The sequence below is a fragment of the Salmo salar genome, chromosome ssa04 (assembly GCF_905237065.1).
Source record: "Salmo salar chromosome ssa04, Ssal_v3.1, whole genome shotgun sequence".
NCBI classification, from domain to species: Eukaryota; Metazoa; Chordata; class Actinopteri; order Salmoniformes; family Salmonidae; genus Salmo; species Salmo salar.
The window spans coordinates 67737114-67750747 of record NC_059445.1 but is presented as its reverse complement, the minus strand read 5'-3'; the positions used below and the strand labels follow the sequence as shown (position 1 = coordinate 67750747).

The window sequence follows — 13634 nt, the reverse complement described above, 5'->3', positions numbered from 1 at the left end:
AGAACGAGAGCAAAAATGAGTTATGTAAAAATTATTTCATACTCCACATTTAGGGGGGCCATAAGGGGGTCCAAAATTGTTGTCACAGCGGGCACTGTGCCCCCTCCCCCCAGAACCGCCCCTGCAGCCTACATGACTCTTCAGCCTCCCAGGTCACCGTCTGTGTGTTTACTTCCTGGCCTGGGTCATAGTGAGTGTAGTTGGTGAGATGGAATAATAGCTCAGGCTATTCTCCCCTTCCTATCTGGGTCGTATTCACTAGGAACCAAACAGAAGCAAACGGGCCTAAATGATTGTTTTATTTTTCCGTTGCATATGTTTTGATGCGGTGTGCACTAATGAATATGACCCGACACTGGCCTCAACTGTTCCTGGGTCATAGTGACTCTACTTGGGTAGAAGTTTCTTCCCAGATCAGAGAACTGGAAGACTACTAACCAAACTGAAGTGTAGTTCAGATTAAGCTGAAATGGCTGAATGATAATGATGATAATATTTGTATTTTAGTGGCTTCATTGAATTAGCCCACATTGTTCAGTGAAACTGCTGGACATAATAACTAGCTAGCCATTTCAAGAGTTGTTTCAAAGTCACAGTCACGTACTACCTTGGTCCTAAACCTGTTGAGGAAGGATCATGTTAACAATCATAAGAATTATGTTTTGAATGATTATGAGCTTCTGAACATTTGACAAAACTACCCAGGTCACAAACAAACTCGGATGTCTTTGTTGATCAACTGTTGATCCAAATAATATGGCCAATTTTGTACCTGCTGGGTAGGGGGTTGAGGATAATCTGAAACATCTGCTCCTCTACTTCATATAGTTGTACATAGATTTGACACACACACACACACACACACACACACACACACACACACACACACACACACACACACACACACACACACACACACACACACACACACAGAGAGAGAGAGAGAGAGAGAGATCCATACAGTACATACTGTAGGACTAAAGTGTGGACTCTCTAATGCCAAAAGGCTCAACAGCTAATCTGAGAGTACAGTATGTTGTGTTCATATCCTATAATGCTGCTCTCAGAGGCCACTCGGTATATACAGTATGTCAATAATGAGTCACAGCTATTATAAAACAGCTATTTTGAAACAGGGGCTGCCGTTAGTTTTTGAAACAGCTAGTTTGTTCTTAGGTCCATAAAGATTCAGCAGTTTCACTGAACAATGTTAAACCAACAAAGCCACATTTGTTCCACTTAGTCATAATCATTCAGCTATTTCAACTGGATCCCAGTTTGGTTCGTTTTCCTGTCCTCTGATATGGGAAGGACATTCTGCCTATCTAGAGTCACTGGGTATGACCAAAAATAGTTTTAGAGCTAGGTTAGAACAAAAGCCTGCGTAACCATGTACAATACAACAATATAGTTCTCCAGAACCAGGGCTGGTGTCCATTGTGTTAACAAATATGTCAGAAAGACTATCCAGCCTCCAAGAGAAATAGATTAAGCTCCTACCATTTTGCTGATGGCTATTGAATACTTTCAGATCGGCAAAGGTAGAGGCTAGGCCATTATCGGTGCATTGACTTAGATTTTTTTCATATAACTGAAACGACCAAAACAAATTGGGAATATTGTCGATTTGTGCAAAAAGAGGTTTGTAAACAAATGCTGCTACAATTGTGACTGACTATACAGTAGTATGTTAATGTTTCTGCTTTTAGCATAGAAAAAAAATGATGCTATATACGGTAAGTATCAGGGACTGTATTCACAAAGCATCTCAGAGTAAGGGTTTAGATAATGAATTTTATTGATCAACACTCCTATTCTGAGGTGCTTTGTGGATACGGACAGTGGTGTAAAGTACTTTTGGGTAGTTTTTTGGGGTATCTGTGCTTTACTATTTATATTTTTGACCATTTTTACTTTTACTTCACTACATTCCTAAAGAACATTCTGTACTTTTTACTCCATATATTTTTCCTGACACCCAAAAGTACTCGTTACATTTTGAATGCTTAGCAGGACAGGAAAATGGTCCAATTCATGCACTAATCAAGAGAACATCCCTACTGCCTCTTATCTGGCGGACTCACGAAACACAAATAATTTGTTTGTAAATTATGTCTGAGTGTTGGAGCATGCCCCTAGCTATCCGTACATTTTTAAAAAAACAAGAAAATTGTGTTATCTGGTTTGCTTAATAAAAGGAATGTGAAATTATTTTACTTTTACTTTTTACTTTTGATATTTAAGTATAGTTTAACAATTGCATTTACTTTTGATACTTAAGTATATTTATACCAAATACTTTTAGACTTTTACTCAAGTAGTATTTTACTGGGTGACTTTCACTTTTACTTGAGTCATTTTCTGTGAAGGTATCTTTACTCAAGTATGACAATTGGGTACTTTTTCCACCACTGGATACGGGCCCTGATCCTAGATCAGCACTCCTACTCTGTGACGCTTCATGAATATGGGTCCAAAGAGGAAAGGAAGTGCCTTTTGACACCCAGCAGCTGTCTTTCTGCCTGACCCTGTAGTTGGGAAGGGTGAGAGCCTTACATTTGGGCCCTGTGCTGGAATGGGTTGCCAGATTGGCCCCCTGTGGTGCTAGATAAGAGGCTCTGTCTTAGCAGGAGTGTGGTGTGAGGAGCGGTACTTCCATCCAGATGGACTATAAAGCTGTTGATACAGAGGCAAAGGGCCGCTATACAGTCTCCTCCATATGTATTCCGACAATGAAGCATACACATTTTTGGGGGGCTGTATATTCTAGCATTTTAGATAGAATGTGTCATATTAGGCGACACTTCAGAATGTCACCTTTTATTTTAGGGTATTTTCATACATATCTGTTTTACCATTTAGAAATGAAAGCACTTTATGTATCTCATTCCCCCATTTGAAGAACTCATAAGTATTTGGACAAATTCACTTATAGTGTATTAAAGTAGTCAAAGTTAAATATTTGGTCCCATATTCCTTGTATGCAATGACTAAATCAAGCTTGTGATTCATGATTTTTGTTAATCATGGCATTATCAGGATTCATTTAGAAGTGTTCAGAAACATCTTATTACTCCAGTCATCATTCACCATTCAGTTACTATCGGGAAAACATAACCCAAATACAACCAAAACAAACTGCAAATGCGTCCAACAAGTTTGTAGCGTCCCAAGATTGAGTAGTCATTACGTGCAAGAAATATGGGACCAAAACTAAACTTTTTAAGTGCTTGCATTGCTAAACAGTAAAACAGATATGTATGAAGAAAAAAATGACATTCTGTACTATCGCCTCATATGAAACATTTGATCTGAAATCCAAAATGCTGGAGTATAGAGACAAATTTAAAGTGTTAGCTTCACTGTCCAAATACATATGGAGGGGAGTGTATCTAATCCTTTATTTGGATCTGATATTTTGAAATCCTCTCAAACAAATCAACCCCAAGACTTCTTACCCCCTGCTCTCTTCTTCCCCTCCTCCCCTCTTTTCCTCCTTCCCTCATTTACCTGACTACATGACCAGCTGAGCCACATTGGTAAGGCATGACGCTGCACGTAACCCAGCTGTGACCCTAGTCTGGACACTAATATCAAGTGTAAAAATGTCCAATGAAATGGTGCCACATATGAGGACAAATATTTATTGATTTACTATTGGGCAAAACATAACCCAAAAGACTTGTTTAAAATGTTAGCTTTACTGTTCAAATACATATAGATGGGAGTGTATATAATCCTTTTTATGGATCTGCTACTTTGAAATCATCTCAAACAAATCATCAGCACTCTTCATAAGTGGAATGTTTTGCAATTAAATATTTGAGTTGCATTCAATGTAGCTGTATTCAAAGCACAGCAGATCCACAGTATATCATTAAACCCAATGTTAATCTACTTATTGGGCAGCAAATGGGAGGAGTCGCTGGTAAACTGTACCATATGTTCCTTATGTGACAACCCTCTGCTGTCACATGTAGGGAGGATGTTTCTGTTCTCCCGGTTCACCCGGTTGGCTCCGACATCTGAGGGAAACAGATAGTTAGCAATATGTTGATGGCCTAGCCTTCAGCGTAGGCTACAGAGTTATGCCATATTGCTTTCCCCTATCTAGTCCTTCACTAGCAGTAGACATGAAAAGGGTAGGACCTAGGGGAAGGAGCTAGGTACAGAAATGGATCCAGGCCATGCCCCCTGTGTCCTGCTGTATGTAGCCTATGGAGACAAAATGGCTACTGTTATTATGGATGTAAACAAAGTCTTTGATCCTGAGGCAGCCCAATGAGATCTGCCGTCAGGGAGGATATGATTCAGCAGCCAATATTAAATGATGGTTTGTATAAGCACAGAGATTAGCCCCAGGAATCTACATAAGCCATTAAAGGGACATTTCACAATTTATCAACTTTGTATTCATCATCTCCAGCACCAGCCCAACATACCTTCACTCACCTGACTACATGACCAGCTGAGCCACATGGCTAAGCCATGACGCTAAACTTAACCCAGCTGTAAAGATGTCCAATGAAATGGTGTCCCGTATGAGGAGAAGTATTTAGCCTACACACGGTGCTCTGTGTGAGGATCATTATTTGCACTGATATTACACAAAAGCAAGATGAGACGTTCTTATATATACAGTGCATTCGGAAAAGTATTCAGACCTCTTGACTTTTTCCACATTTTGTTACGTTACAGCCTTATTCTAAAATGTATTAAATCATTTTTTTTCTCATTAATCTACACACATACCCCATAACAAGAAAGCAAAAAAAGTTATTTTTGAAATGTTTTCAAATGTATAAAAAATAAAACACAGAAATACCACATTTACATAAGTATTCAGAAATTTTACTCAGTACTTTGTTGAAGCACCTTTGGCAGCAATTACAGCCTTGAGTCTTGTTGGGTATGACGCTACGAGCTTGGCACACCTGTATTTGTAGAGTTTCTTCCATTTCTCTCTGCAGATCCTCTCAAGCTCTGTCAGGTTGGATGGTGAGTGTTGCTACACAGCTATTTTCAGGTCTCTCCAGAGATGTTCGATCGGGCTCTGGCTGGGCCACTCAAGGACATTCAGAGACTTGTCCCAAAGCTACTCCTGTGTTGTCTTGGCTGTGTGCTTAGGGTCGTTGTTCTGTTGGAAGGTGAACCTTCTTTCTGTACTTTGCTCCGTTCATCTTTCCCTCGATCCTGACTAGTCTCCCAGTCCCTGCCGCTGAAAAATATCCCCACAGCATGATGCTGCCACCACCATGCTTCACCGTAGGGATGGTGCCAGGTTTCCTCCAGACGTGACGCTTGGCATTCAGGCCAAAGAGTTCAATCTTGGTTTCATCAGACCAGAGAATCTTGTTTCTCATAGTCTGAGAATCTTTATGTGCCTTTTGGCAAATTCCAAGCAGGCTGTCATGTCGTGCTGTCGTGCCTTTTACTGAGGAGTGGCTTCCGTCTGGCCACTCTACCATAAAGGCCTGATTGGTGGAGTGCTGCAGAGATGGTTGTCCTTCTGGAAAGTTCTCCCATCTCCACAGAGGAACTCTAGAGCTCTGTCAGAGTGACCATTGGGTTCTTGGTCACCTCCCTGACCAAGGCCCTTCTTCCCCAATTGCTCAGCTCTAGGAAGAGTCTTGGTGGTTCTAAACTTCTTCCATTTAAGATTGATGGAGGCCACTGTATTCTTGGGGAACTTCAATGCTGCAAAAAAACGTTGGTACACTTCCCCAGATCTGTGCCTCGACACAATCCTGTCTCGGAGCTCTACAGATAATTCCTTTGACCTCATGACTTCGTTTTTGCTCTGACATGCACTGTCAACTGTGGGACCTTATATAGACAGGTCTGTGCCTTTCCAAATCATGTCCAATCAATTGAATTTACCACAGGTGGACTCCAATCAAGTTGTAGAAAAATCTCAAGGATGATTCATGGAAAAAGGATGCACCTGAGCTCAGTTTTGAGTCTTATAGCGAAGGATCTGAATTGTTATGTAAATAAAGTATTTCTGTTTTTTTATTTTTTATAATTAGCAAAACCTTCTAAAAACCTGTTTTCACTTTGTCATTATAAGGTATTGTGTGTAGATTGCTGATGGAAAAAAAGTAATCAATTTTAAAATAAGGCTGTAACTTAACAAAATGTGGAAAAAGTCAAGGGGTCTGAATACTTTACGAAGGCACTGTAAGTACCTTTACAGGTCATTTTGAGGCGGCAGGTAGCCTTGTGGTTTGAGTGTTGGGCCAGTAATCGAAGGTTGCTAGATCGAATCCCCGAGCTGACAAGGTAAAAATCTGTTGTTCTGCCCCTGAACAAGGCAGTTAACCCACTGTTCCTAGGCCGTCATTGTAAACAAGAATTTGTTCTTAACTGACTTGCCTAGTTAAATTAAGGTTAAAAAAAAATCTACATCTAAATAAATGGTAATTACAATTAAATGAATGGTGCCTTATGGCACAGTTGCTTCAGTGCAATTTTAGACACACATACTTGATGTATCTTTAATGTATATGTTTTGTGTAACCTATCCATTTTTAAGGAGTTTCATTATGCGTTGCATAGATAGATCCCTCTCACTCTCTCTCTCCTCATTTTCACTTGTGCAGCTGGCTATGATCATTGTGGGCAAGTTATTTTGTAGTGGTCTCCCTAGCAGCAGCTGACACTGGGAATGACATGCCCAGAATACCCATGGTCCAAAGTCAAAGCGTCTTAGAGTATGAATGCTCATTTATGATCAGGGCCTGTAACCACAAAACGTCTCAGAGTAGGAGCGCTGATCTAAGATCAGTTTAGCCTTTTAGATAACGATGAATAATATTATATGGACACATACTAGATCAGCACTCTGAGATGCTTTGTGGATAAGGCCCCAGGTCCATATAACAATTTTGATTCTGATCTAAAAGGCTAAATTGATCCTAGATGAGAACTCCTACTCTGAGATGCTTTATGAATACTGGCCCACAGCTACTGTACTTTAATCATGGCAATGTGTCTCTAGCCTGGTTCCAGATCTGGTTGCAGATCTGTTTTACATGCCAATGCACATAGGAGTTGGCTGTACAGCACAAACAGATCTTAGACCAGGCAAATGTGTCTCTACATTGAATATCAATGGAAACACTTGCATTCTGCTGACTCATATTTATAGTGATTGTTTGAAATGTATTTTTGGACAATCCACTGCAGATTGGTGTATTCGTTGATTATTTCTTAGTGGGTGTGTCATTCCTACTTTGTCAGAACCATAATAACTACAACTGGAGAAAGTTAGTACTTCTACTAGGGTCTTGAAAGGTTAGTCAGAGACTTTGTTGTGTGTGTGCGCATGTGAGCTAACTGTAGTCATGGAGATTTGAAATAAGACAGCCTGATCAAACTCTCTCAGCCAGAGCTTAATTTCATTAGACAAGTAGACTTGTGGATTACAATGGTGGTATGTGTTTGTTGGTTTATTGTGTGTGACGTATGTATGTGTGAGATCAGGGAACTGTCTTCGTTCCAATTCTCTCCCCTTCTCCATGACGCGCACTTGGTCATTCATGGATTTAAAGTTCAAAGGTGGAAGATATATATCCCTCTAGCCCATGGAGGCAACAATACAATGCTTTTAAATCCATGATTAGGAGTGAACGAGTGCACATTTAAGAGAAGGGAAGTCAATCGGACAAGAGCACAGGTGAAAAAGCCCCTGTGCAATGGATGATCAGAAGACATCTGCAAAAGTCACAGTCTGAAATGGCACCCTATTCTCTATATAATGCACTACCTTATGGGCTCGGGCCAAAATTAATGCACTATATGGGGAATAGCGTGCCATGCCATTTCGGATATAGCCACACTACACATTAGATCCAATGACAACTGCTTTGGGGGACATTCTGATTTACAGCAATGCCTTTAATCTTGCAAAGTAATGGAGACTCTGACAACAAGCTTATGTGTGTATCCTCACTCTCCAGGGGTAGAAAGGTTTATCATTTTATACACATTAATTCCATTTGATTAAAGTGGGATTCCTCTAAGCTCAGACAGTGTGAGGTCTGGTCCACCATCACTACAGGACAATGGACTCAGCTTCAAGCCATCTGTCCAGCGAGAACCACGGTATAGAGAGAACCCCTGTGGTGAATCTTTACCATTAGTAAGACTGTGCCGGATGTTGGTCTAGGGGTCAACACAGCCGCTGCATATGCCCCCAGCAGTGGTAGTTTGAATCCCTGTTGGGCCAGTTTCTGACTCTGCAAATTCGTATGTTTGATATGTTCTGTATGTCTAATAGGACTTTTCTCTATTCCAGGAGCCTCACATGGTGACTTCTAATGTCCTGGAATAAACCGGTAGCTGAACCATGGTCATTCTGCAACAGGTAGAATACCTTATTTCTCACTTGTTCTCTCTCTCAAACATACACATACACACACACACACACACACACACACACACAAACACACACCCACCCTGTGGACGACCTTTGCAAGTGAGACACAATTTAAATGCTAATAAGATAGGGGCTATGGTGTGTTATCAGCTGGCCCACCAGAGGACACAGTGACAGTAGCATGAGATAACATGCACCCTCATTCTCCGATCATCACCCCCGTCACACTATCAATATATTTTCATCTGGGCCCATGGTTCTGGAGAAGGTTAGTCAGACAGGCTTTGTGGGGATTTGAAGTTCACTTTATCTGGGTTTTTAAAGGGATAGTTCATCGATTACATTTTTGGGGTTTGGAGTGGGTAGTTTAACAAAAATAAAGTGTGAATTGCAGTCACTTCTTGTCCATAGACTGATTTCAAGGTAAGGAAACAAATATATTTATATGTAAAATCTCTAAGCTATCCCTTTAAGGAGTACCTCAATTTCAAGAGACTAGTCATGAATCATGCATCTCATTCCATCAGCAAGGCATCTGTGTTGTCAGACTAGTAAAGCCTCTGTAATGCCTGAGTCTAGACAGGGAGGCATAGTGACATGGATGTTTCACCTCAACCTGGATTAGAAATGGATACTTTTTTCTTGCTGATGTTTTTGAGTGCTAACTGCATCCTTTTCTAACAAAGCTGGTACCTGGGTTTTGGGTTGTCAAAATCATTCTTATTGCACTTCAATGCACATTTGGTTTAATTTACTCAATGAAACAATGTTTACAATGTTCGAAAAGAAAGTCGACTCCATACAAACATAAACATGTTTTTGTGTAGAGCAAAACTCATATTTTTGACTTATTCTGGAAAATGAATGGTGCTTTTTTTGATTGTTTCAGTCCTAAATATGTTTTATTTGTCTGGTTTATTGCGTATATATGTGGTTAGGTGGTTTGTGAGAGATGGAATAACAGCACGGTCAAAGTGTGTCCAGCATGTTACAACAAAACAAAAACAACATGGCAGTTTAACACTTGGAAGTGACAAAGTCCATTCTCTGGCTGGGCTGACTTCCTGAATCTCACCTTGATTGACAGCAAGGATTTCCAATAGGCTCCTCCCCTTAGCCCTCTTATAGGGTTCTGTTTATCTGTTTACTTTGACTCCCCAACATTGGAGTAATTACTGATTTTGGCAAGGCAGGTTTATAAAGTGGCGTAGGCCTTGCTTTCACCGGTCATCATTTAGAGTAGTGATAACAAGGACAGAAGAAGGGAATGATGCATTTTCTAAATATTCAAACCTTCTTGAAACAGCACCACCTCCTCCTAGCAACAAGTGACAAGTTACATCACTTCCTATAAAGTCTGCAGTTAGACGAGGCTAAGCCTACATCAACCTAATTCCCCTTATTGGATGGAATGGCAGCCTTCAAAGTAGCCAACTTATTTCATGCATAACAATATGTGACTTTTTTATATCGATTGAACCTCACATTTTTTTTTTTTTTAGGAAGTGCACAGAAAATAGTTTTAATGTAATAAAAATTCTATTGTGTCAGGAGGAATTATGAAGTGTATTAATTGTGAATTTTTCTCCACTAGTAGAATTAACATGACCTTAGACCAGACTGTAGAATCTGTTGGCAGAGTGAGATTTTATTGTATTACTATTGTGTTTGAGAAAGAAGACGAGCAGGCGGCCAGTACGTTGCAATAAACTTTAGTGAACTACTAACAGAATATATTTTCCAAAGAATACATACAGGAGCAGTCAGCATAGCACATCAGGATGCACAACTGCAGCGCGTTTCGACTATTAGAGTTATCCTCAGGCAGCTGCAATTTAGGGGCCTACCTTTCCTACTGCTCTCATTACTATTGTTGCAATGTAATTTAAACACATTCCTGCCAAGTCTGTACTTCAGCAAACACATATAAAGCTGGTTTGAAATGCATTTTCAATTTGCAAGTATATTGATGGCAGGTCCAGGGCGTAATGTGAGTCTTAAAAAAATAAGCACATCACTTCCTGGACCTAATGGACATATATTGAAATCATGTGCTTAACATATTGGAATGGCAAATGTAACGTATTCAACTAGTAAGAAAATGGTAACACTTCATTTTAAGGGGTCCTTATTACAGTGTAATTACACTAACAAGCGTTGTCGTTAATTGTAATAACTCATAGTTAGACTGTAATAACATGTAACTGGTGGTAATTGCAGTCTGTAATTACAGAGGTGTAACAAGAAATGTTTGTTACCATGCTTCTTATAAACGTGCAAGCTTCCACTAAATTCACCAATTTAGTGTTTTGGTTCTTCTCAGCACATCCAATTCAATACAAACTGTCACAAGGTTGTAATCTCTTGTGGACAGATGCACTGGGTGTCCCGAGATTACATAGGCTCTAATGAGTAGGCAGTCATTTTAAATAAGAATTTTTCTTAATTAACAACTTCTTAGGGCTAGGCCCCCTTTTTCTCAATTTCCGCCTGAATGACGTGCCCAAAGTAAACTGCGTGTTGCTCAGGCCCTGAAGCCAGGATATGCATAAAATTAGTACAATTGGAAAGAAAACACTTTGAAGTTTGTAGAAATGTTTAAATGGTGTAGGAGAATATAACACAATAGATATTGTAAGAGAAAATCCAATTTTTGGGGGGGAGAGACCATCCTCTTAGAAAGGCAAGTAAAAGGTCATAATGAAAATGAGCTCCCTGTGTGCAATTCCTTTGGCTTCCACAGGGTGTCAACAGTCTATGTTCAAGGTTTCAGGTTTGTAACTTCAAAAACGAATAAGAAATATCAGTTTTAGTACAGGGACACAGTCTTGGAAATTCGTGTTTGCGCGCACAATGAAGACAGGACGCACCTGCTAAAATCGGTTTCCTACTTCTTTCCTTAAGAAATATTAGAGTTTGATTACATTTTAGGGTATCTGAGGAGTAAATAGAAACATATTTTGACTTGTTGAAAGAAAGTTTAGGGGTAGATTTTCGGATTCCTTTCTCTGCATGTTGAATGAGTGGATTGCTCAAATCGATGGCGCTAACTAAACAGACTTTTTGGGATATAAAGAAGTATTTTATCTAACAAAGCGACACTACGTGTTATAGCTGGGACCCTTTGGATGACAAATTAGAGGAAGATTTTCGAAAAGTAAGTGAATATTTAATCGTTATTTGTGAATGTATGAAACCTGTGCCGGTGGAAAAATATTTTGATGTGGGGCGTTGTCCTCAAACAATCGCATGGCATGTTTTCGCTGTAATAGCTACTGTAAATCAGACAATGCAGTTAGATTAACAATAATGTAAGCTTTCAGAGGATATAAGACACTTATATGTACCGAAATGTTTAATATCCATAATTTTTATGATTATTTATTTGAATTGCGCGCCCTCCAGTTTCACCGGAAGTTGTCCTGCTAGCGGGACGCCTAGCCCAAATGGGAACTGACTTGCCTAGTTAAATAAAACATATATAATAATAATCATTACCTACCTATGAATGCGCACTTCAAAATATCCACTTAAAGTTGTTGCAAAGGACATCAACATTTACATTTACGTCATTTAGCAGACGCTCTTATCCAGAGCGACTTACAAATTGGTGCATTCACCTTATGATATCCAGTGGAACAACCACTTTACAATAGTACATCTATATATTTTTTTTGGGGTGGGGGGGGGGTTAGAAGGATTACTATATCCTATCCCAGGTATTCCTTAAAGAGGTGGGGTTTCAGGTGTCTACGGAAGGTGGTGATTGACTCCGCTGTCCTGGCGTCGTGAGGGAGCTTGTTCCACCATTGGGGTGCCAGAGCAGTGAACAGTTTTGACTGGGCTGAGCGGGAACTGTGCTTCCGCAGAGGTAGGGAGGCCAGCAGGCCAGAGGTGGATGAACGCAGTGCCCTTGTTGGGTGTAGGGCCTGATCAGAGCCTGAAGGTACGGAGGTGCCGTTCCCCTCACAGCTCCATAGGCAAGCACCATGGTCTTGTAGCAGATGCGAGCTTCAACTGGAAGCCAGTGGAGTGTGCGGAGGAGCGGGGTGACGTGAGAGAACTTGGGAAGGTTGAACACCAGACGGGCTGCGGCGTTCTGGATGAGTTGTAGGGGTTTAATGGCACAGGCAGGGAGCCCCGCCAACAGGGAGTTGCAATAATCCAGACGGGAGATGACAAGTGCCTGGATTAGGACCTGCGCCGCTTCCTGTGTAAGGCAGGGTCGTACTCTGCGAATGTTGTATAGCATGAACCTACAGGATCGGGTCACCGCCTTGATGTTAGCGGAGAACGACAGGGTGTTGTCCAGAGTCACGCCGAGGCTTTTAGCACTCTGGGAGGAGGACACAATGGAGTTGTCCACCGTGATTGCGAGATCATGAAAAGGGCAGTCCTTCCCCGGGAGGAAGAGCAGCTCCATCTTGCCGAGGTTCAGCTTGAGGTGGTGATCCGTCATCCACACTGATATGTCTGCCAGACATGCAGAGATGCGATTCGCCACCTGGTTATCAGAAGGGGGAAAGGAGAAGATTCATTGTGTGTCGTCTGCGTAGCAATGATAGGAGAGACCATGTGAGGATATGACAGAGCCAAGTGACTTGGTGTATAGCGAGAATAGGAGAGGGCCTAGAACTGAGCCCTGGGGGACACCAGTGGTGAGAGCACGTGGTGCGGAGACGGATTCTCGCCACGCCACCTGGTAGGAGCGACCTATCAGGTAGGACGCAAACTAAGAGTGAGCCGCGCCGGAGATACCCAACTCGGAGAGGGTGGAGAGGAGGATCTGATGGTTCACAGTATCAAAGGCAGCAGATAGGTCTAGAAGGATGAGAGCAGAGGAGAGAGAGTTAGCTTTAGCAGTGCGGAGAGCTTCCGTGACACAGAGAAGAGCAGTCTCAGTTGAATGACCAGCCTTGAAACCTGACTGATTTGGATCGAGAAGGTCATTCTGAGAGAGATAGCAGGAGAGCTGGCCAAGGACGGCACGTTCAAGAGTTTTGGAGAGAAAAGAAAGAAGGGATACTGGTCTGTAGTTGTTGACATCGGAGGGATCGAGTGTAGGTTTTTTGAGAAGGGGTGCAACTCTCGCTCTCTTGAAGACGGAAGGGACGTAGCCAGCGGTCAAGGATGAGTTGATGAGCGAGGTGAGGTAAGGGAGAAGGTCTCCGGAAATGGTCTGGAGAAGAGAGGAGGGGATAGGGTCAAGCGGGCAGGTTGTTGGGCGGCCGGCGGTCACAAGATGCAAGATTTC

The 13634-nt window shown here is 41.4% G+C and overlaps 1 protein-coding gene across 4 annotated transcripts in view; it reads left to right on the top strand.

Moving 5' to 3' along the window:
• LOC106603713 (unconventional myosin-VIIa) overlaps positions 1-13634 on the top strand; it is an 81295-nt gene that overhangs the window by 1035 nt on the left and 66626 nt on the right. For all 4 annotated transcript variants that reach the window (XM_014197731.2, XM_045717273.1, XM_014197732.2 and 1 more), the window contains exon 2: positions 8300-8368. In XM_014197731.2, coding sequence (XP_014053206.2) covers positions 8351-8368 — 18 coding nt within the window. In that variant the 5' untranslated portion in view covers positions 8300-8350. The remainder of the gene's footprint in view (positions 1-8299; positions 8369-13634) is intronic.